This window comes from Moschus berezovskii, chromosome X, assembly GCF_049115385.1.
Source record: "Moschus berezovskii isolate FMDL1 chromosome X, NW_MosBer_1.0, whole genome shotgun sequence".
NCBI classification, from domain to species: domain Eukaryota; kingdom Metazoa; phylum Chordata; class Mammalia; order Artiodactyla; family Moschidae; genus Moschus; species Moschus berezovskii.
The window spans coordinates 72,514,918-72,540,323 of NC_142488.1; the positions used below are offsets into that span (position 1 = coordinate 72,514,918).

At 34.9% G+C, this 25,406-nt stretch overlaps 1 protein-coding gene across 7 annotated transcripts in view; it reads right to left on the minus strand.

The window, feature by feature from the left end:
* RPS6KA6 (ribosomal protein S6 kinase A6) overlaps positions 1–25,406 on the minus strand; it is a 236,916-nt gene that overhangs the window by 64,978 nt on the left and 146,532 nt on the right. For 6 of the 7 annotated variants that reach the window (XM_055437957.2, XM_088833679.1, XM_055437960.2 and 3 more), the window contains 5 exons: positions 21,456–21,545; positions 20,197–20,355; positions 16,966–17,127; positions 11,178–11,254; positions 8,996–9,113 (listed from right to left, as the gene is read on the minus strand). In XM_055437957.2, coding sequence (XP_055293932.1) covers positions 8,996–9,113; positions 11,178–11,254; positions 16,966–17,127; positions 20,197–20,355; positions 21,456–21,545 — 606 coding nt within the window. The remainder of the gene's footprint in view (positions 1–8,995; positions 9,114–11,177; positions 11,255–16,965; positions 17,128–20,196; positions 20,356–21,455; positions 21,546–25,406) is intronic. The other variant, XM_055437958.2, reaches the window with a different exon arrangement.

Here is a 25,406-nt window from a genome sequence, read left to right on the forward strand (position 1 = left end):
AAAGCCTCTTGATGAAAGTGAAAGAGGAGAGTGAAAAGGTTGGCTTGAAGCTCAACATTCAGAAAACAAAGATCATGGCATCTGGTCCCATCACTTCATGGGAAATAGATGGAAAAGCAGTGGAAACAGTGTCAGACTTTATTTTTTTGGGCTCCAAAATCACTGCGGATGCTGATTGCAGCCATGAAATTAAAAGACGCTTACTACTTAGAAGGAAAGTTATGACCAACCTTGATAGTATATTAAAAAGCAGAGACATTACTTTGCCAACAAAGGTCCGTCTAGTCAAGGCTATGGTTATTTCTGTGGTCATGTATGGATGTGAGAGTTGGACTGTGAAGAAGGCTGATCGCCGAAGAATTGATGCTTTTGAACTGTGGTGCTGAAGAAGACTCTTGAGAGTCCCTTGGACTGCAAGGAGATCCAATCAGTCCATTCTAGAGGAGATCAATCCTCGGTGTTCACTGGAAAGACTGATGCTAAAGCTGAAACTCCAATACTTTGGCCACCTCATGCGACGAGTTGACTCACTGGAAAAGACTGTGATGCTGGGAAAGGTTGGGGGCAGGAGGAGAAGGGGACGACAGAGAATGAGATGGCTGGGTGGCATCACCGACTCTGTGGACATGAGTTTGAGTGAACTCCGGGAGTTGGTGATGGACAGGGAGGCCTGGCGTGCTGTGATTCATGGGGTCTCAGAGAGTTGGACACGACTGAGCGACTGAACTGAACTGAACTGAGATGAGTGCAATTGTGCGGTAGTTTGAGCATTCTTTGGCATTGTCTTTCTTTGGTATTGGAATGAAGACGGACCTTTTCCAGTCCTGTGGCCACTGATGAGTTTTCCAAATTTGCTGGCATATTGACTGCAGCACTTTCACAGCATCATATTTCAAGATTTGAAATAGCTCCACTGGAATTCCATCACCTCCACTAGCTTTGTTCGTAGTGATGCTTTCTAAGGCCCACTTGACTTCACATTCCAAGATGTCTGGCTCTATCTAGGACAGTGATCACAGTATCATGATTATCTTGGTCGTGAAGATCTTTTTTGTACAGTTCTTCTGTGTATTCTTGCTACCTCTTCTTAATATCTTCTGCTTCTGTTAGGTCCATACCATTTCTGTCCTTTATCGAGCCCATCTTTGCATGAAATGTTCCCTTGAAATCTTTAATTTTCTTGAAGAGATCTCTTGTTTTTCCTATTCTGTTGTTTTCCTCTATTTCTTTGCATTGATCGCTGAGGAAGTGTTTCTTATCTCTCCTTGCTATTCTTTGGAACTCTGCATTCAGATGCTTATATCTTTCCTTTTCTCCTTTGCTTTTCGCTTCTCTTCTTTTCACAGCTATTTGTAAGGCCCCCTCAGACAGCCATTTTGCATTTCTTTTCCATGGGGATGGTCTTGGTCCCTGTCTCCTGTACAATGTCACGAACCTCCGTCCAGAGTTCATCAGGCACTCTATCTCTCAGATCTAGTCCCTTAAATCTATTTCTCACTTCCACTGTATAATCATAAGGGATTTGATTTAGGTCATATCTGAATGGTCTAGTGGTTTTCCCTCCTTTCTTCAATTTTAGTCTGAATTTGTCAATAAGGAGTTCTTATTGCTTATAAATGCTTATATAATTTTTATTTTTATAAAAAAATTATAAAAATATTTTGATTTTTATTATATATATAAATATTTATATTTATAAATGCTTATAAAACATTATATTTATTGTTTCCTTAGAAAGACAGACAGAATGTTGATTAATTTATGGTATCAAATGGCTTCACAGTATATGTATCAACATTTTGCTACTTTCTTTTAAGAACTTGAAGTAGCTTTAATAGGGCTTAATCAATCTCATTTCTTATTTCTTTATAACATCTTTATTTGACAGAATAACAAGAAAATGTATGAGAAATGAAAGAACAAGTTGTCATTTTCTTACGTAATATTCATTGAATGTTCTTGATAGCTTAGAGGAAAATGATCTCACCCACATTTCACAAAAATCTGTCACTTTCACATGGATAATTTTCTACTTTTTTCAAAGTAAATATAATACTGCTGGCCAGTTAAAAAAAAGATATTGAGCTACGACAAGAATGATCACTTAAATATAATCACCTGGGTATTTAGTCGGATAATCTTATGGAAGAAAGCTATTATTAATTAAAATAATTAACTAAATCTAACCTAGATTTAAAGATTTCTTATTTTTTATACTTATTTTAAGTAAAAGTCAATTAAACTCCAAATTTTTTAAACAAATGCTAATACAGGAGAATAGCAATTTTCCTATTCTTCTCACAGTACTTAGGCAGCAAATTCATTATGGTTTGGAAACTACTGATTAGTAAGTAATCATTTCTCTTTCAATTTTAATCATTTAACTGAGATTAACCTTTATTTTCATTGCAGTTATCACTAATTATACTGCAAGCATTTCACTTTGGTCAAATGTATTACAATTCATTCTTCCTCCGTATAAAAGACTGAGTTTCATACATAAATAACAATTTTTGCATTGATTACAGGTAACAAGTAATTATCTTTCACAATAAATCTAAGAATATAATTTCCAATTACTGAATTTGCTAGAGCATCTCCCTAGTTTTGTTTAGACATGATAGTCTTTTGTATAATTTGGCATGAGGTGTTTGAAAGCTGTAGTGCTAGAAGTTCTAGAAGGATTTCAATATAGTGTTTTGTTGTTTTTATTGGATTATAGTTGATTGAAAATGTTGTTTTAGTTTCATGTGTAGAGCAAAGTGATTTATTTACACATATACATATATCCACTCTTGTTTTTAAAGATGCCTTTCCCATATAGGACATTACAGCGTATTGAGTTCCCTGTGCTATATGGCAGGCTCTACAGTGTCAGACTTTATTTTTGGAGGCTCCAAAATCACTGCAGATGCTGATTGCAGCCAGGAAATTAAAAGACGCTTACTCCTTGGAAGGAAAGTTATGACCAACCTAGATAGCATATTAAAAAGGAGAGACAGTACTTTGCCAAAAAATGTCCATCTAGTCAAGGCTTTGGTTTTTCCAGTGGTCATGTATGGATGTGAGGGTTGGACTGTGAAGAAAGCTGATCGCCGTAGAATTGATGCTTTTGAACTGTGGTGCTGGAGAAGACTCTTGAGAGTCCCTTGGACTACAAGGAGATCCAACCAGTCCATTCTAGAGGAGATCAATCCTGGGTGTTCATTGGAAGGACTGATACTAAAGCTGAAACTCCAATTCTGTGGCCACCTCATTGGACGAGTTGACTCACTGGAAAAGATTCTGATGCGGGGAGGAATTGGGGGCGGGTGGAGAAGAGGACGACAGAGGATGGGATGGCTGGATGGCATCACCGACTTGATGGACATGAGTTTGACTGAATTCTGGGAGTTGGTGATGGACAGGGAGGCCTGGTGGGGGTCACAAAGAGTTGGACACGACTGAGTGACTGAACTGAACTGAACTGAATGTATATATACTCCAGTCTCCCAGTTTACCCCTTCCCTCCTTATCCTCTGGTAACTGTAAGTTTGTTTGCTACATCTGTGACTCTATTTCTGTTTTGCAAATAAATTCATTTGTGCTCCTTTTAAAAGATTCCACATTGAAGCAATATCATATGATGTTTGTTTTTCTCTGTCTGACTTCACTCAGTATGCCAATCTCTAGGTATATCCATGTTGCTGAAAATGGAACCATTTTGTTCTTTTTTATGGCTGAGCAATATTCCATTGTATATATGTACCATACAGTTTCTTTATCAGTTCCATTGTTGATGGACATTTAGGTTGCTTCCATATCCTACCTATTATAAATAGTGCTGCAATGAACACTGGGGTGCATCTATTTTTTCAAGTAACAGTTTTTTTCTGGTTATATGCCCTGGAATGGGATTGCTGGGTGATATAGTAGTCCCATTTTTAGTTTTTAGAGAAACCTCCATACTGTTCTCTATGCTGGCTGTACCAATTTACATTCCCACCAACACTGTAAGAAGATTCCCTTTTCTCCACACCCTCTCCAGGACTATTGCATGTAGAGTTTTTGATGATGGTCATTCTGACTGGTGTGAGGTGATACTTCATTAGAGTTTAGATTTGCATTTCTCCAGTAATTAGTGATTCTGAGCATCTTTCCATGTGCTTTTTGATCATCTGTACGTCTTCTTCAGAGAAATGTCTACTTATTGACTTATCTTTCACCCATTTTTTGATTTTTTTATATTGATTGGTTTATTTTTTGATATTTAGCTGCATGAGCTGTTTGTATATTTTGGAGATTAATCCCTTATCAGTTGCTTTGTTTGCAAACATTTTCTCCCCTTCTGAGGGTGGTTTTTTTTTTGCTTATGGTTTCCTTTGCTGTGTAAAAGCTTTTAAGTTTAATTAGATCCCATTTATTTATTTTTATTTTCATTACTCTGGGAGGTGGATCAAAAAAAGATTTTGTTTGAATTTATGCCAAAGTGTGTTCTGCCTAGGCTTTCCTCTAGAAGTTTTATAGTGTCCGGTCTTATATTTCAATATAGTGTTTTAACTGCAAAGCTGCTATGCAATATAGATTAAGTAATAAATAATAAGCTTTGGCGTACTTAATTTTTAAGTATTTCTTAATTTCTAATAACAGAAGTGTGTGAACAATAACACCTTTCTTCTGAGCCTTCTACTATTAAAGGGTTGCTGCTGCTGCTGCTAAGTCACTTCAGTCGTGTCCGACTCTGTGTGACCCCATAGACGGCAGCCCACCAAGCTGCCCCATCCCTGGGATTCTCCAAGGCAAGAACACTGGAGTGGGTTGCCATTTCCTTCTCCAATAAGTGAAAAGTGAAAGTGAAGTCGCTCAGTCGTGTCCGACCCTTAGCGACCCCATGGACTGCAGCCTACCAGGCTCCTCCATCCATGGGATTTTCTAGCCAATAGTACTGGAGTGGCTTGCCATTGCCTTCTCCGATAAAGGGTTATAAACCTCTTTTTTCTCCATTCCATCCACAGAAGCTAAGCCATTTAAGTCTTTCTTCCTCCAGGAAATCTTCCCTAGTATGTGGTAGACTGAAAAGAGTATTGGACTGAAAATCTATTCCAGCTATGCCACTCAGTGTATGACTATGGAAAAGATAAACTCTACAAATCTTTATTTATTTATATGCAAAATGATGGACCAGATCCCATCTAGCTCTAGAAATCTATGAGTTATAAACACATGAACAAAACACTTCACTTAAAAGTAACTTCAAATCAAAATAGAAAAGAAATATTTACATAAAACCAGACTACTTATTTCAAATTTACAGTCATTCACAATAATAATTTATATTTATATATTAGACAAAAGAATCTTACAGTGTAAATTAACAATGAAAGTTATATCTGAAGAAATAGCAAACAGCTTGTGAAAAGAGTATTCAATTAAGTATTTACTATGGATGGACAGGGAGGCCTGGCGTGCTATGATTCATGGGGTTGCGGAGAGTCGGACACGACTGAGCGACTGAACTAAACTGAACTGATGCTAGGCAATGCAAAAATTAATATGACATTTTAAAGCTCCCTAAGTGGGAAAAATAAAAATATTCAAATGAATTTATAGCCAAGAAGAATGTGATTAAGTACTAATACTCCAATAAAGTACACAAAATACAGTAATAGGAACAGAACACAGTTGAGGGAAACTGCAAGCTGCTCTTTTTAAGGAAGCAAGGGAAGAAGCCATAAATTAACCTACAAGAACTTCTACTGAAAAATTATTTTTTAGTCAAAGGTATATGCACTTGAAATAAGTAACATTTCATCTATTTCAAGTATTATAAAATTTAGATAGAAATTCCTTATAATTAATCAGGTATTATTGTGTTTATTTTTAATATATAGTGACACCATGAAAATTTAATTACTCTCTTGCCTCTTCTACTTTTTGTTTGATTCTTCTTTGTCCTCACTGTTTAAAAAAAGGGAAGCAGCTATGTTAACGTTCTCAAAGCTTAAACTATTGTAGCAATAAGACATATAAAGCTAACATGACTTCCACTATCACCCCCACCCCACTTCTACTTTGCTTTAACTCAAGGTACAAAGTCTAGGAACTATGCATGGATGGGAGGCAAACAGAATCATCTTTTATATGCTTCTGGTAGTGGTACTCACCAACATCAATAAAAGCATTGTAAAGGGAAAAATAACTTGCAAGGAACTATAATTAAGTAAAATAATTGTCATGTGGTAACAGTAAATGTTACAATTTTCTAACCTTAAGGGTAGTAGTGTAAGGCATGATGGGTAACTGAACAATAGCTTACCTTCATCACTAATTTAAAACAGGAAAACATTTATTAGGTAAGGAGGGAGGTGGGAGGGGGGTTCAGGAAGGGGAACTCATGTACACCTGGGGCAGATTCATGTCAATGTAGGCCAAAACCAACCAATATAATATTGTAAAATAATTAGCCTCCAATAAAAATAAAAATTAAAATAAATAAAAAAAATAAAATGGATAACCAACAAGGTCCTACTATATATCACATGGAACTCTGAACAATGTTATATGGCAGCCTGGATGGGAAGGGAATTTGCAAGAGAATGGACATATGCATATGTATGACGAGTCCCTTCACTGTTCACCTGAAACTATTATAACATTGCTAATTGACTATCCTTCAATACAAAATAAAAAGTTAAAAAAAAAGAAGATTAATGAATTGTTAAAATGTACAGTTTCTTTAAAGTTCATATAGCTCATTTGCTCAGTAATATGCCACCATTTTCAGAAAAATTTCATGGACAGAACTAAAGCAATTTAATCCATAAAATGGAATATATGAAAGACCTTGTGAAATATTTTGACAATATCCCCCAACATTTTTTTCTACATTAATTTCTCCAGAATATCTGACTATAAGTGGTGAGAATGAGATTGAATTTTAATATGTATTATTCCTTAGGCACTAGACAGATGAAAACATAAAGCACACAAAACATAGAAAAGCCAAAATCTAAGTACAACTGGCATATAGAGATTTCAGCATTAGCATCACTGTTTTTAGTTTTTTTGTTTTTAATTTTTTGGTCATACTGTGTGGCATGTGGGATTTTTTTCCCAAACAGGGATGAAACCTACTCCCCCTGCAATGGAAGTGCAGAGTCTTAACCACTGGACACCAGGGAAGTCCCAAACTGGTTTTTTGTTTGTTTGTTTGTTTTTTAAACAGCACAAAAGGTTCATGTGTATAGCTTTAAACATTGGATTTGTTCCTTGGGAAAATGTACTTTCTGACGCACAAACTGGCTGACTAGAAAATACATGTATTTAATGAACAGTTGGTAGATTCAATCACTTTATAAATGAAAACCTGACAAATGAAATTTTGGAGTTGAAAGGAACCAAAGGGAGAACTTAATTCCCAGATTTTGCAGATGACAAAATGAGGAAGCTAGTTAGTAGATCAAAACTAGCATTCAGTTTTCTTGGCTTCCAATCAGGTGTTCCTTTTACTACAGCACACAGTACACTTACGTTATGGCTAAGATTTGAACACAGTCCTGTTTCTGTTTTTCTAATGTTTAAAAGGTAACGATAACCAAATCCCTGATTTACTTATTCTACAATGATCAGGATACAAGATTTACTCCATAATATATCCTACAGATTAACTAATGTCCTTAGATAATTAGGTTTTATTATTAGCAGATATTAAATACAAGTAAATCTTTCTGTCTTAAAATGTTTTCTAATTCAAAATGCAGCTTAAAAGCATCAGGGCCTAATAAAACACATCCTGATAACTGGGGTTTTATTTTAAAACAAATTTTTTTTTAGATATAAATGTAAGAATTAGTAATCAAGCCATGATCTATTATTTTTTTCCCTATATTAAATAAGGTCAGTTACTCTGAAACTTTACTAATAACAATAGCTACTAGCTACATATGGCTATTAAGAACTTCTAAAATATAGGTAAAGTTAGGTTATTTAGCTGACTTTTTTCTTGAGATATGCTTGTATTGCTATGAACCTTCCCCTTAGCACTGCTTTTACAGTGTCCCACAGGTTTTGGGTTGTTGTGTTTTCATTTTCATTCATTTCTATGCATATTTTGATTTCTTTTTTGATTTCTTCTACGATTTGGTGGTTATTCAGCAGCGTGTTGTTCAGCTTCCATATGCTGGAATTTTTAATAGTTTTTCTCCTGTAATTGAGATCTAGTCTTACTGCATTGTGGTCAGAAAAGATAATTAACCTCCAATGAAAATAAATAAATTAAAAAAAAAAAGTAGGTAAGCCCAAATTCAGATGGGCTATAAGTATAAAATACACACCAGAATTTGAAAACGAAGTACAAAAATAGAAACCAAAATCTCGTTAATTTTTAAAATTTTGAAATGAAATATTTTGGATATATCAGGTTAGATAAATATATATTATTAACATTAATTTCATTTGCTTCTTTTTGTTTAACATGACTACTAGAAATTTTAAAATTACATATGTGGCTTGCAATACATTTCTACTGAACAGTTCTTAGCCATCAACTGCAAACATCTAGGTGCAACTGATAAAAAGTTTGTATATGCTCTAAGAATAAGTTAACATTATAAAAATAACCTATATAATGAGTAGTCAATGTCTGTGCTAAAGAAGATATGATGTGTAAAAACACACTAAATGCAGAAATAAAATTTAGTTTGCTTTATGTATTTTTCCTCAGTAGATTTAGATTTTTGCTTTTAGTTAACACTGAAACTGGTTTATATTTCCTGATCACATTTGGATTGATAAGAGAGAGAAATATATCCCAGAAGCATGGCAAAAAAGTCAGCCTTTGTTGTCTTCATCAATTCGCACATATATGTGAGTTGACTTAAAAATAAATATTGTGATTTAAAAACAAATACTGACATAAAACACCATCTGATACTCTGCAAATGCAGACTAGGCTATAAACTTAATAGATTTCGGCAATTAACAGTTCAACAAAGCAAAACATATTTATAATTTATACCTTTGCTCCATCTGAAATGCTGTCCCAGTTTCCACCACTCAAAGAGAACTTTCCATTGCCTATACGCAGCAATATCTCTTCAGGAGTATCATTGGGTCCATTAGCAAAGGGAGTGTACCTATTAATAAAAAAGATTTAAATATACATGAGGGCCTAACATACATATTAAATCTAATTGAAAATGATGAGTATAGAACCACAAGCATATATTTACCATAGCAAATTAAGAATATCATCTAAAATTTCCCTTCACTGTTCATATAAAATTTTACATGTCAAACAATGAACTTAATGAATTATATAATGAAATGAAGAGTCTTGCCTACATCAATCTATTTTTTTTTACCTTTGATCTGTGAATCAATGTAAAATAAAGGTAGTTGTATGTAACAATACATTCTGAAAATCAACACAAATTTTGTATTCACAGGCATAAGGAAACCAAATATACCTACTATGAAGAAAGTAATTTTATATATTTATTGAACAGGCTCAAATTTATCAATATTATCAGTGAAAACAAAGTAACAGTATTTTTAATTAATGTCTATGAAAAACTGGTTAAGTATATCAATATAACAGAAAAATTCTTTATAGTCATTAAAATTATTACATGGATCAACAGTCACAGATAGGAAAATAAATACATTGTATGAAGTTAAAGTGCTTTAGAAAATTATTATAGAATGACAAAAAGTGGTCACTTTTGTACCATTTTAACAAATGGTACCATTTTAAAAATGGCATTCAGATTTGGGAATAGAAAGACTTATGGCTAAAAAGTATGAGAAAGATGCCTTAATATGTTAACTTCCTCATAGTTGAGATAACACTAAACACACATACCTATGCACATACACACAAAATGCTTTGTTTAGTCATAAAGTAAATATTTGAAATTAGCGATCTAGAAATGGTATCCAATGGTTTGAAACCAATACTACTGACTGCTGTTCACATGCAAACATTAGCTACTCTTAACTTTTAGCACTTGCTGTGGTCTATAACTAAATATTTTGCACATATCTAAAAGTACCTGGAATATACTGACATGTGATTATGATCAAGCCAATAAATAACTTGGAGTCAGTATTTTCATAACTTATCTTTATAAATCTCATGCTATGGCAAGCATATTTAATTATCAGTACAGTTCAGTTCAGTTGCTCAGTCGTGTCCGACTCTTTGCGACCCTATGGACCACAGCACGCCAGGCTTCCCTGTCCATCACCAACTCCCGGAGTTTACCCAAACTCATGTCCATCAAGTCAGTGATGCCATCCAACCATCTCATCCTCTGTCGTCCCCTTCTTCTCCTGCCCTCAATCTTTATATTTAATTATACTAAATGCTTTTTTAAAGCTGGAGAAGGAAACAGCAACCCATTCCAGTATTCTTGCCTGGAAAACTCCATGCACCAAGGAACCTGGTGGGCTAAAGTCCAAGGGGTCGCAAAGAGTCAGTCACAACTGAGCACATCAGCACAGCCTTTTTAAAAGTCATACCTAAGGGCATTGTGATTACGTTAAAATTCTTTAAATTCTATTTTATGCATTAGACTTTGCTAAACCTAGCCTTTATCTACAGTTAAAATTTTTACTTCTGAATAGAAGTGCTACTTATTATTAAGAATAAAATAGCACTTGTATTATTTATAAACTAACAATATTCAACATAATCCAATGGCTACATAGTATTTTATTCTTTTAACACATCTGCATGTGTTTCTGTATTTTTATATTCTGCTACTATTTTATGTAGGTTTGTTATAAAGCTCAATCACACTGAATCTCTACTGCCAAGAGAACCAAAATTCAAGTACTTAAAAATAACATCAGCAAGTTCAGTGGGTAAGCACCTGTTGAACTGTGAAATTATTTTATGCTAAGGTAAACATTTTGAAAATGTAATACACTTAAACATAAAATACCAAAATAAGAATATATGCTTTATTTTTAGAAGTTTTAGTCCCAGTTGAACAATCTTTTAATTATGTGTCTAAATAATGCCTCATTAAACACCTTATTTTTTTTTTTAATTTTATAAGTATACAATATAAATATTTTAGAATATTGATAGCATTTTCCTTAAGGTTATTTTCATCTGTCCTCTTTCTAGATGAAAATATACAAGTGAAATTCAAATAATGATGTGAATTAATTTGAATATATAAATTCCTTACCCAGCCAACATTGTATAAAAAAGGACTCCCAGACTCCAAATATCACAAGCAGCATCATAGCCTTGTTGCATAAGAACCTGAGAAAGGAAATACTCATTATCTAGTACTACTCAGTATAACTCAGTTTTATCATCTAAAAAAAAGTTGTGTTTCTAATAATCTCACAAATGCTCACAATTTAAAAAGTTAGCTCATTTTAATCTTTCAAAATTAATTAACTTAAAGGCAAATTTTTCTGCAATTAACAAACATTCAATAAGTGACTATTAATAAGGTGATTAAGCAACATGAATGATACAAAAAAAATCATTTTTAAAGATATGATCCCTGACCTAAATGAACATGAATATATAATGAATATATTCACTCCACCTCTTAGGAAAATCAGACACATCAAAATTAAAAAAAACACGTACAGAGAGCTTCATATATTCTACACAGAATACTGAATTTTAACCCTGACACTGACTCTATGAGATAGATATTATTTCAATTTTGAAGATGAGAAAACTGGGGCAAATGTTAACTTGCCTGATATCACAAACATAATGAGTGGTGGAGCACTTACTCTAGAGCTTGTGCCTTTAACATCTATGATAAATTGCTTCTTTACTGCACAGGAGATGGTAAGATCATATATAATCTTATGAAAGCGAGATGAACTTATATTTTACAAAATATACTCATGTCTTTAAAAATTAGTATATTTCTGGATCAGAAACACACATTTGATAAATTCTGAATGGTTTCATTAATTTTTGATATAATAATTTAGGTAGCTATAAATATGTTAAATAAATGACATATTCATTATATATTCATGTGAATTTTCCCTGTGAATTTAATAGCTAGTCTGAGGTGAAATGAACACTTTTTATTAAATTTAGAAAAAGCCTTTGTACATAGAAACAGTATAGAAACATTATTAATGCATTAATACTGGGGACTGCATAATTACCAGAATGGACACTTCATTTATAAAAGTCTAAACATATTAATACTTGGTTACAACAACGGCCAAATATGAATAATAAATATCTACCTTAAAATTCAAGGTATAATGGTTTTTCCATAGTCAAAGTATACCAGAACACACATATGTGCAAACTTGAGAAGCTGAAGAGGTTATCAAAATATCTATATAACTGGCTAATATAAATAACACATGTGGAGACTACAAAGGCCCTAATAAATAATAAGCTAGAGCTGAAACAATTCACATCATGATAAGTCTAACCTGGCATCCTCTGCTGCTGCTGCTAAGTCACTTCAGTCGTGTCCGACTCTGTGTGACCCCATAGACGGAAGCCCACCAGGCTCCCCCGTCCCTGGGATTCTCCAGGCAAGAACACTGGAGTGGGTTGCCATTTCCTTCTCCAATGTGTGAAAGTGAAAATTGAAAGTGAAGTCGCTCAGTGGTGTCCAACCCTTAGCGACCCCATGGACTACAGCCTACCAGGCTCCTCCGTCCATGGGATTTTCTAGGCAATAGTACTGGAGTGGCTTGCCATTGCCTTCTCCAAACCTGGCATCCTCTAGTGAAACATAAACCTCTCTTGTTTTATTCCCCTTTTGTCTTTCCCCTTCTCATGACTTCTCGCAGTTCTGGGCATCACCATGTTTTCTCTGGTTCCCTTAGGACAGTATTTTTAAAGGTTCCCAGATGATCCAGTGCACAACCAAGATTGAGAGACTGCTTAGAAACTTGTTTTACAGGCAAGGTTTAAACAGTGAGTCAGCAATAGGTATTGCATACTCCCATAACCTTCCAAGTTAATGAGAAGAAAGGCACTGGAGGTGTCATATTGCTTAATTTAATTAGGGCCAACCATGAAAAACCTGTTTCAGCTTTACCGCACACAAACCCAGTTTGACTGAGTAAAGAAAAGGTAGTCTACTTTTGTTCTAGAGCAGGTCTACAAAGTCCTATAATAATAAGAATATACAGCCATAAAAGAAACAAGACATTGTGGCAGGATGAATGAAAGTGCTAAGTCGCTTCAGTCCTGTCCGACTCTGGCAGCCCTATGGACCATAGCCTGCCAGGCTCCTCTGTCTACTAGATTCTCCAGGCAAGAATACTGGAGTGGATTGCCATGCCCTTCTCCAGGGGACCTTCCCAATCCAGGGATTGAACCCGGATCTCTTATTTCTCTGGCATTGGCAGGCAGGATCTTTACCACTAGAGCCACCTGGGAAGCCCATGCATGAAAGAGTACCGTGTAAAAAGTAACGTGTTTCACACCTTCTTATTTGCATAAAGTTAAATACAAAGAAGACAGAACTCAGAGTTAAAGTAGTTAATGACGTTACCTTCTCTCTCATTTGGCTTCCCAAATCAGCAAAATGTAACAGAGTTTCTCATTCCCTTTGCTCTGAAGTTCAAATTAATTCATATTTGTAGCAAAATACATGAAAGCCCAAAGCCAGAGCTGCTGCTGCTAAGTCACTTCAGTCGTGTCCAACTCTGTGCGACCCCATAGGCGGAAGCCCACCAGGCTCCCCCGTCCCTGGGATTCTCCAGGCAAGAACCCTGGAGTGGGTTGCCATTTCCTTCTCCAATGTGTGAAAGTGAAAAGTGAAAGTGAAGTCGCTCAGTCGTGTCTGACCCTTAGCGACCCCAAGGACTGCAGCCTACCAGGCTCCTCCATCCATGCGATTTTCTAGGCAATAGTACTGGAGTGGCTTGCCATTGCCTTCTCCGAAAGCCAGAGCAGGGCAGAGTAATTTCACATTGACTTTTTTTTTTTTGGCTGTTCTGGGTCTTGGTTGGAGCATGTGGGATCTTCATTGCAGCATGCAGGCTTTTGATTGCAGTATGAGGGCTCTAATTCCCTGACCATGCCCCCTGCATTGGGAAGCATGGAGCCTTAACCACTGGATCACCAGGGAAGTCCTTCACATTTACTTTTGTAAAAGAGTTGCAGAGACAGCATCCATCCAATATATTGTAAATACCTTAAGTTCAGGATCATTCTTAGACCTCAGTAGGCATTAAATATCGGTTGAGTAATAAGATAGATTTGCTTTTTAAGAAAGAATATTTTTGAGATATATTAATTTTTGTGAAATAGCCATAATGGAAAAGTACATCTATTAAGTAAGTCTTAAGAGGGTGACTAAATTGATGCATATCAAAAAAGGAATGAATTATTCCTTACTTATTGTTAAGCTGAAATTGTACTACTAATTTGTTTCTCTCTTAGCAAGTAAGGGCTTTTTACGCACTGTGATGAAATAATGAATTTATATATGCTATTACTGAACGTCTCACATGGATCAGTAGGAAAGAATCCACCTGTTAATGCAGAAAGTGCAGGAGACGAAAGTTCAATCCCTGAGTCAGGAAGAACCCCTGGAGGATAAAACAGTAACTCAATCCAGTATTCTTGTATGGGAAATCTCATGGAGCCTGTCTGGCTACAGTCCATGGGGTCGCAAGGAGTTGGACATGACTGAGCACCTGCACACACATGCACAAATGCTATTATAAATTCAAATATCTACACGGACACTTGAATCTTTCTAATTCTAGTTTAAAAGAGAACACATTTCATACAATTAACTAATAATTTTTGAAAGAGTCTGAAATTTAAGAAACAAATCTTACCCCAAACCTCTGTTTTTTATTTATAACCATTAATAAATATGCATTCATTGCTGGCAGAGACCTCAGCACTTGATAATAAAACTTTTCAAAGCATTTGAAAATACAAATACTATCCTAGTCAAAGGTAGTTCAGACACTAGAGGCATTAGTTACAGAGAAGTGGTCTCTACTTGCCTACCTGAAAACCTTCACTATTACAATGCTCAAAGTGTACAACTACAATGGAAGTCTATTAGGATAAAAAGCATCAGTGAGCTATACCCTACTCTGCAGACTTGCACTCACTTGAAAATGTTCAACCATTAATCTAAACATAGACATGTATATTTTTCATTTTACTGTCTGTTTTTAAGATCTTTATTTGGGACACATTCACTCTTAACCTTTTCCAGGGAAAAGTACCCATTATACCAAGGAATCCAGGTCCACAAGATTAAGTGAATATTAAAAAAATCAGCTATTAAAATGGTTATTCTATAGTCTACTGTTGTGTCTACTGTATAAATATACTAGAACATTTATGACTATATATTCTATATTTTATAGAAGAGCCTTATCCTCAATATTCTATATTTCTATTCTATAAAAATATTAAAATGTCCTAGAAAAGCTAATTTTTTAATGTCTAAGTTATATCCCTTACACCTGAGGGCCATACAATAACCCCTTCATGGATCATGCATGCATCTCAATTTTCTATGAATATAGTTAAAATGTAGATTAAAGCACATCCTCTGGACACATACATAATTTCCTATAGGGCAAATCTTATCATAAAACCTCTATAAAGCAGATGTTATGTTTCTTCCTCAATATTAACATCTTAAAGGAAGATTAAATAAATTTTAACATGGGGATTTCTCATTATTAGAAAGCTACTTTCCCACTTTCTACATTTTTATTTTCATCACTAGAAATATTTTTCTAACATCTATATTAAATACAGACTTATTGATATTTAAATATAAGAAATATGTTTATATCTTATAGAAATATAAAAAGTATAAAAATATTTTATATCTGATATGCAACATTTTCCAGAAGAGCTAGTATTTAGTGTAAAAAAATAAAAATATGCACATGAGATAAGAATTCATCTTCAAATTATTTTATTCTTCCTCTGACTTGAAAAATTCTATTTTTCAAATCGGAGGATATCTGTGTCCTTGGATTTGTGTTAAACATATGATAATTCATGAGTGAGCATTGTTTGTAACATTTAAGGATAATTCTTGACTTTTATGAATAAAACTTATAAAGAATCTATATAACCAATGCCATCCCTGATTCATTTTTTAATCAATCATACTTTTATTGCTGTGGGAACTGTTACCATCAAAGCTTCCATCCCCATTATCAAAACTGACAAGACTGCTGGAGCTTGCCAAGTGTTAAACATGCACCCCTTGACTTCCTCAGCATCATCTTTCTGGACTCTACTCTTTAAGATCTACATATGAATGTTATCTGCCAAGAAAAACCTAACTGTTTATAAAAATCCCTGTAAACCTGTTTTCTTCACTAATTAGATCTTACAATCAGGGATGGCATTACCTATATTATGTATAATGCTAAACATTATAAATCACCTCATGTTCAACACAAACCAAAATATCTGAAAACCCATCCTGACTTTGTGAATGCTGGGTCTTGAAAAAATCTTTTAATTACTTTGAGTCTCAGTGTCTTCAACTCTGGTCAGTTCTAAAAAGGTATGATTCTGAAACCACTATAAAACCCAACAGCATAGAACAATGTGATTATTATATTCAGGTTGGTTGCAGATGCTAGTTATTAGTCTAAATACTTATATTAGGCATTATCAGAATTCAGTGATTTAAAGAGCTTTATAGTTGGGAAAGGGCTTCCATGGTGGCTCAGACAGTAAAGAAGCTGCCTGCAACACAGGAGACTTGGGTTAGATCACTGGGTTGGGAAGATCCCCTGGAGAAGAAAATGGCAACCCACTCCAGTATTCCTGCCTGCAGAATTCCATGGACAGAGGAGCCTAGAAGGCTACAGTACATGGTGTCGCAGAGTTGGACACGACTAAGTGACTAACACAAAGGACAAGATCACTCGGCTTTTACTACCTACCATTAAGCTGACATGTAAGACATCAAATACAGTCAACTAAAGGAAAAGAATAAATGCAAATACTGAAGTTTTACAGAATACCTCAGGTGCTACAAAGTTTGCAGTGTAGCATGGAGTTAACAGAAGTCCATTTTCTCCTCGAAGTTGTTTTGCAAACCCAAAATCACAGATCCTAATGGAGTCTGCATTGGCTGATTCATCCATGTATAAAATATTACTAGGTTTAAGATCACGATGAACAACCTTGAACATTAAAAAAAAAAAAGGTGACATTTCTATAGCTAACTATCTATTATAAGTTAATATATTTCCAGGAAAAGAAACTGTCTCAATCACGAAATTTTGAAAATGCCACTTTCTCCAACCTTGATAGCCTTGACAACCTGAAGTATATAGATGAATTATCCCTATCAGATAGATGTGCCAGTTTTTATCAGGCCAACAGTTTCTTTAATCATTTCCAATCTCAAAGCTGAATTCTCAATTCCACTTGTAGACATAATGAACTAAGACTCTATTCAAACCTCCTCGCTATGGTAACCAAATATGAAACCTGAGTTAAAAGAAAAAAAAAAAAAAACTACCTTGAAGATACTGGAGAATGAGCAAAAGGAGATAAGAATCTGGTGGGGAGTACATACTTGGCTGAAGGAGGGAGCTGCATGAGTAGGTTCCCATATCTGTGGCTTTTAGCAGAAAGCTAAGTACAGTTCCTATGGCACTCAGTGGTAGTGAAGGGATGCAGAAAAGCCCACGATCTTTCTGGCCTGGAGCACCAGAAAAGAAATGCTGGGAAACCGTGAATGCTGAGTGGAGGAATACAGTAAGGGAAAGAGCCAAAATGGACCCTTGAATCAAAAATGTATAAAGGAAGCTCAAATGACAAAAGATATAAACAGAAACCACAGCTGCTGCTGAAAAAGCAGAATATCAGTGCAAACCTTAAGAAAATTACCCACTGAAAACAAAAGAAAACTAAAATAATCATTGGAGAAAAAAATAACAGAATATAACAAATCTCTACAAGTTAAAATTCAAATGTGCAGTACACAATTCAAAATTTTCTGATATATGAAGAACACTCTCCTAAAAAAAGGACACAGTTTCAAGAAAAAAGAACATCTATTCCAACTCCAACTTCAAGAAAAACCATGTTAAGCTTAACAGAAAGTGTCTTAAAGTAGGTATTATTATATTTGATATGATAGATATGCTAGCTAATGCTATGATGGTAATTATATTGTAGCATAGACATGTCTCAAATCAACATGTATACCTTAAACTTACACAATGTTCTATGTCAGTTATAGCTCAACAAAATGTATTGTTCAATTTGAGAAGACTAAATACTAACGAAATTTAAAAAATAAAGTCGCTATTATAATTGTCTTCAATAAAGTAAAACAAAACATGCTTTCAATGCATGAAAAGTGAGAAGAAAAATAGAAACAATAAGAACTAAATAAAATGCTGCTGCTGCTGCTAAGTCGCTTCAGTCATGTCCGACTTTGTGCGAACCCATAGACGGCAGCCCACCAGGCTCTCCCATTCCTGGGATTCTTCAGGCAAGAATACTGGAGCGGGTTGCCATTTCCTTCTCCAGTGCGTGAAAGTGAAAAGTGAAAGTGAAGTCACTCAGTCCTATCCAACTCTTCGCAACCCCATGGACTGCAGCCTACCAGGCTCTTTCGTCCATGGGATTTTCCAGGCAAGAGTACTGGAGTGGGTTGCCACTGCCTTCTCCAAATAAAATGCTGCTGCTGCTAAGTCGCTTCAGTCATGTCCAACTCTGTGCGACCCCATAGACGGCAGCCCACCAGGTTCCCCCGTCCCTGGGATTCTCCAGGTAAGAACACTGGAGTGGGTTGCCATTTCCTTCTCCAGTGCATGAAAGTGAAAATTCAAAGTGAAGTCGCTCAGTCGTGTCCGACTCTTAGCAACCCCATGGACTGCAGCCTACCAGGCTCCTCCATCCATGGGATTAAATAAAATGCTAGACATACATAAATAAAATATTCCGAAATTCTTCATGTGGTGATTTTTTTACTGATACTATCCACTTCATTTAATTTAATCCTATATTTAATCAGCTGTTTACTACATTAAAAGCTCTTTCGAGACAAAGATCAAGACTTAAACTCATAGTTGAATATGCAACACCTTTTGCATTGTCTGGCATGTAGAAATGCTCAATAAATGTCTGTCAATTTATTTAATTGATGCATTAATTTATTTCTAAAATAAAAGATGCTTATCATTTTCTTCTCAAAAATTATGGTCATCCTTTATTTTAGAGAATGTTGATAAACACAATCAAATAATTAAATTATTATAGAACTACTGCTTTAGTATTATACAATTTGTATTTCAAAGTGTTGAAAATGTACTCTATAAAACCATAGTGAAAAATGAATACTGGCCCATGTAGTATTTTCACTAAGCGAATTCTGATTTGCTCATTTTTTTTAGTTTATACTTAACTTGGGCTTCCCTGGTGGCTCAGCTGGTAAAGAATCTGCCTGCAATGTGGGAGACCTGGGTTCGATTCCTGGGTTGGGAAGATCCCCTGGAGAAGGGAAAGGCTACCGACTCCAGTATTCTGGCCTAGAGAATTCCATGGACTATATAGTCTATGGGGTTACAAAGAGTCGGACACGACTGAGTGACTTTCACTTCACTTCTCTTAAGTGGGTATGTGTCCACTACTACAACTGATTCAAACTGAAAATTCTAAATTCTTTGTGACTTTGTTTCCTTGGGTAGTTATATATATAATAGAAGTGACCTTTTTTGGTAATCCAATTAATTTGTTTCATGAAGAGATAGGAAACAAAATAACAGACCTGCCCTTCCAATAGAAATTTTAATGTATTAATACTTCAAGTGTTAAAATCAAAATTTCTTACTCTATTGGGGGAGGGGTTGCTAACAGTTGCTAATCAAAATAAACAGTTTTGCCAGAACTTTATGTGCTAGCCAGAGTATAATTTGATAATTTGTCCGTGTTTCATTTTCAAGTCTGATGAGGTTTAATGAATTAAAAGTCAAATTTAGATATTTATATAATTCAAACCACTTTAAAATTAATATGCTATTAAATTGGTACTAACAGGTAGAGAAAAGAAAATTTATAATAAGGTGTTACCCAATTTTCTAAAGTTATAACCTTCACTACATAATGAATTTTATTAGGCTATTCCATATAAAAACATGTGATACAAAAAGTAATTCATTTTAGGTATCATCTTCTATATATATTTTTATGAAGATATAAGTCCCAGAATTAAAAGGAAGAATATAATGACAACTTACTCCTTGACAATGAAGATAGTCAACTGTCTTAGTTATTATAAACAGTACGTCACTAGCTTCTCGTTCTGAAAAACATTTTTGTTTGAGAATACGGTCAAGTAGCTCTCCTCCCTTCATCAAATCCGTAACAAGATAAACATATCTACCATCATCATAAACCTAAAAAAAGAGAACATATTTTAAAAATGTTATTGTTTATAATTATGAAAAGTTTTCAATTATATTTACTTTAATTTTTGAATGAACCTCTAGTGTTAAAAATACGCCTATTATTAATATACTACAGACTCTACTGAAGATTAAACTGGCTAAACAGACTCAACACCATTCTGTGAGACTTTGTGAAACATATAATTTTATTAACTTTTGAAGATATCTGTTATACTTCATCAAGGAGTATAAGTGGAAAAATAGAACTCTGTGACTCTCAAACAGCACCTATGACATTTCTGACTGTATTATAGTCACTCTCCTTCCTTAATAATAGTAAGCTTCCTTCTGGCAGTAAATATGTTGTTTTTTAATATCCTCCTCACATTCTACATTTGACCTGGCAACTTAAATATTTGTTGAATTCAAATGTTGTATCAAGGAGAACAAATAAATATGTATACCCTTTAACTCAAGGAATGTGATATCTACATGTACACACATAAACACATAATGTAGATATATATCTATCTATATACACACATAACATATATTTACATATTTATGTATAAAGTACTATTTAAGGATTACAAATCAAAATGTATATTATCTGAAACAAACTGATCAAGGAGATGGTTTGTCAGCATTCAGTAACATCTATTAATATGAGTTCATTAAAAAAAAAAAACTACAGAATAATATTTCACCCAAGCAACAATCCACAGTGCTACAGCCAACTGCCGTACAATCAAGGAAATAAAATCTCCTAGAATTTGGCAGATTCCGAATCTATTCTATCTTGTATATTTGTAGTACTAGAGAATAATAAATGTTGCTGGTGATGTTGTCAACTAGTTAACCAGCTAGAATATATCGAAGTAATCAGGACACTCTCATTTGCCAACCATCATAATTTCTTTCTGATATTCTACAAGGAGGGTAAGAATGCAGAATCACAGGGATAAAAGAACTGAAGTGGCAAATTTAAGTCTTAATATTTTATGGCATGAAAGTAAAGATACCATGGGTATGGAAAGTTCAATAAGAAAATAAAGTGCCAAGTCAAAACTTCATTAGTTTCGCAGATACATAGATTTTTAAGTACCTACATCCTTTAAAGTGATAATGTTGGGGTGTTGTCCATAGCGCATTAAAATTTCAATTTCTTCTGAAGGGTCTCTCTTAATTTTGTCAATGATCTAAGAAACAAGAAATATCACAGAGGAAAATTATTTTCTTTGTCTAAAACTGAATGTCATGATTCCAACTTGGTTGTATTATCTTTTTTTTTTTTATTTTATTTTTATTTATTTTTTGTCCTTTTTTTAATTGGAGGCTAATTATTTCACAATATCATATTGGTTGGTTTTGCCATACATTGACACGAATCCGCCACGGGTGTACATGTGTTCCCCCTCTTGAACCCCCCTCCCACCTCCCTCTTCCCCATATCCTCCCTCCAGTTCATCCCCATGCACCAGCCCCAAGCATCCTGTATCATGCGTCGAACATGGACTGGTGATTCATTTCACATATGATAATATACATGCTACAACGCCATTCTCCCAAATCATCCCAAGTTCAACCTCTCCCACAGAGTACCAAAGACGGTTCTATGCACCTATGTCTCTTTTGCAGTCTCGTATACAGGGTTAAGGTTACCATCTTTCTAAATTCCATATATATGCGTTAGTATACTGTATTGATGTATTTCTTTCTGGCTTATTTCACTCTGTATAATAGGCTCCAATTTCATCCACCTCATTAGAACTGATTCAAATGCATTCTTTTTGATGGCTGAAAAATACTCCATCATGTATATGTACCAAAGCTTTCTTATCCATTCGTCTGCAGATGGACATCTAGGTTGCTTCCATGTCCTCACTATTATAAACAGTGCTGCAATGAACATTGGAGTACATGTGTCTCGCAATTCTGGTTTCCTCGGTGTGTATGCCCAGGAGTGCGATTGCTGGATCATATGGCAGTTCTATTTCCAGTTTTTTGAGGAATCTCCACACTGTTCTCCATAGTGGTTGTACTAGTTTGCATTTCCACCATCAGTACAAGAGGGTTCCTTTTTCTAAACACCCTCTCCAGCATTTATTGCATGTAGACTTTTGGATAGCAGCCATTCTGACTGGTGTGAAATGGTATCTCATTGTGGTTTGATTTGCATTTCTCTGATTATGAGGGATGTTGAGCATTTTTTCATGTGTTTGTTAGCCATCTTTATGTCTTCTTTGAAGAAATGTCTGTTTAGTTTTTGGCCCATTTTTTGATTGGGTCGTTTATTTTTCTGGAATTGAGCTGGAGGAGCTGCTTGTATATTTTGGAGATTAATCCTTTAGCAGTTGCTTCATTTGCTATTATTTTCTCCCATTCTGAAGGCTGTCTTTTCACCTTGCTTATAGTTTCCTTTGCTGTGCAGAAGCTTGTGATTTTAATTAGGTCCCATTTGTTTATTTTTGCTTTTATTTCCAATATTCTGGGAGGTGGGTCTTGGAGGATCCTGCTGTGATTTATGTCAGAGAGTGTTTGCCCACGTTCTCCTCTGGGAGTTTTACAGAATGTGGTCTTACATTTAGCTCTCTAATCCATTTTGAGTTTATTTTGGTGTATGGTGTTAGGAAGTGTTCTAGTTTCATTCTTTTAAAAGTGGCTGACCAGTTTTCCCAGCACCACTTGTTAAAGAGACTGTCTTTTCTCCATTTTATATTCTTGCCTCCTTTGTCAAAGATAAGGGGTCCATAGGTGCGTGGATTTATCTCTGGGCTTTCTATTTTGTTCCATTGATCTATATTTCTGTCTTTATGCCAGTAACATACTGTCTTGATGACTCTGGCTTTGTAGTAGAGCCTGAAGTCCGGCAGGTTAATTCTACCACTTCCACCAGTCTTCTTCTTCAAGACTGCTTTGGCTATTCGAGATTTTTTGTATTTCCATACAAATTGTGAGATTATTTGTTCTAGTTCTGTGAAAAATATCGTTGGTAGCTTGATAGGGATTGCATTGAATGTATAAATTACTTTGGGTAGTATACTCATTTTTACAATATTTATTCTTCCAATCCATGAACACGGTAGATTTCTCCATCTATTAGTTTCCTCTTTGATTACTTTCACTAGTGTTTTACAGTTTTCTATGTACAAGTCTTTTGTTTTCTTAGGTAGTTATATTCCTAAGTATTTTATTTTTTTCTTTGCAACAGTAAATTGAATAGTTTCCTTAATTTCCCTTTCTATTTTCTCATTATTAATGTATAGGAATGCAAGGGATTTCTGTGTGTTGATTTTATATCCTGCAACTTTACTGTATTCTTTGATTAGCTCTAGTAGTTTTCTGGTAGAGTATTTAGGGTTTTCTGTGTAGAAGATCATGTCATCAGCGAACAGTGAAAGTTTTACTTCTTCTTTTCCAATTTTTATTTCTTTTTATGTCTTTTTCTGCTCTGATTGCTGTTGCCAAAACTTCCAGAACTATGTTGAATAGTAGTGGTGAGAGTGGGCACCCTTGCCTTGTTCCTGACTTTAGGGGAAATGCTTTCAGTTTTTCACCATTGAGGATAATCTTTGCTGTGGGTTTGTCATATATATCTTTTATTATGTTGAGATATGTCCCTTCTATTCCCACTTTCTGGAGGGTTTTTATCATAAATGGATATTGAAAGTTTCCGAAGGCTTTCCCTGAATCTATTGAGATAATCATATGATTTTTATTTTTCAGTTTGTTAATGTGTATTGCATTGATTGATTTGAGGATATTGAAGAATCCTTGCATTCCTGGGATAAAGCCCACTTGGTCATGATGTATGATCTTAATGTGCTGTTGGATTCTGCTTGCTAGAATTTTGTTAATTATTTTTGCATCTATGTTCATCAGTGATATTGGCCTGTAGTTTTCTTTTTTTGTGGGATATTTACCAGGTTTTGGGATTAGGGTGATGGTGGCCTCATAGAATGAGTTTGCATGTTTCCCTTCCTCAGCAATTTTCTGGAAGAGTTTGAGAATAGGTGTTAGCTCTTCTCTAAATTTTTGGTAGAATTCAGCTGTGAAGCCGTCTGAACCTGGGGTTTGTTTGCTGGAAGATTTCTGATTACAGCCTCTAGTTCTGTGCTTGTGATGGGTCTATTAAGATTTTCTATTTCTTCCTGGTTCAGTTTTGGAAAGGTGTACTTTTCTAGGAATTTGTCCATTTCTTCCAGGTTATTCATTTTATTGCCATATAATTGCTGATAGTATTCTCTAATACTCCTTTGTATTTCTGTGTTGTCGGTTGTGATCTCTCCATCTTCATTTCTAATTTTATTGATTTGGTTCTTCTCCCTTTGTTTCTTGATGAGTCTGGCTAGTGGTTTGTCAATTTTATTTACCTTCTCAACGAATCAGCTTATGGCTTTGTTGATTTTTGCTATGGTCTCTTTTGTTTCTTTTACATTTATCTTTGCCCTAATTTTTACGATTCCTTTCCTTCTACTGACCCTGGGGTGCTGCATTTCTTCATTTTCTAGTTTCTTTAGATGTAGAGTTAGGTTATTTAGTTGACTTTTTTCTTGTTTCTTGAGGTGTGCCTGTATTACTATGAACTTCCCCCTTAGCACTGCTTTTACAATGTCCCAGAGGTTTTGGGTTGTTTTGTTTTCATTTTCAATCATTTCTATGCACATTTTGATTTCTCTTTTTATTTCTTCTACGATTTATTCATTATGCACCAGCGTGTTGTTCAACCTCCACATGTTGGCATTTTTAATAGTTTTTCTCTTGTAACTGAGATCTAATCTTACTGCATTGTGGTCACAAAAGATGCTTGGAATGATTTCAATTTTTTTGAATTTACCGAGGCTAGATTTATGGCCCAGGATGTGATCTATCCTGGAAAAGGTTCCGTGTGCACTTGAGAAAAAGTTGAAATTCATTGTTTTGGGGTGAAATGTCCTATAGAGATCTATTAGGTCTAATTGGTCTATTGTATCATTTAAAATTTGTGTTTCCTTGTTAATTTTCTGTTTAGTTGATCTATCCATAGGTGTGATTGGGGTATTAAAGTCTCCCACTATTAT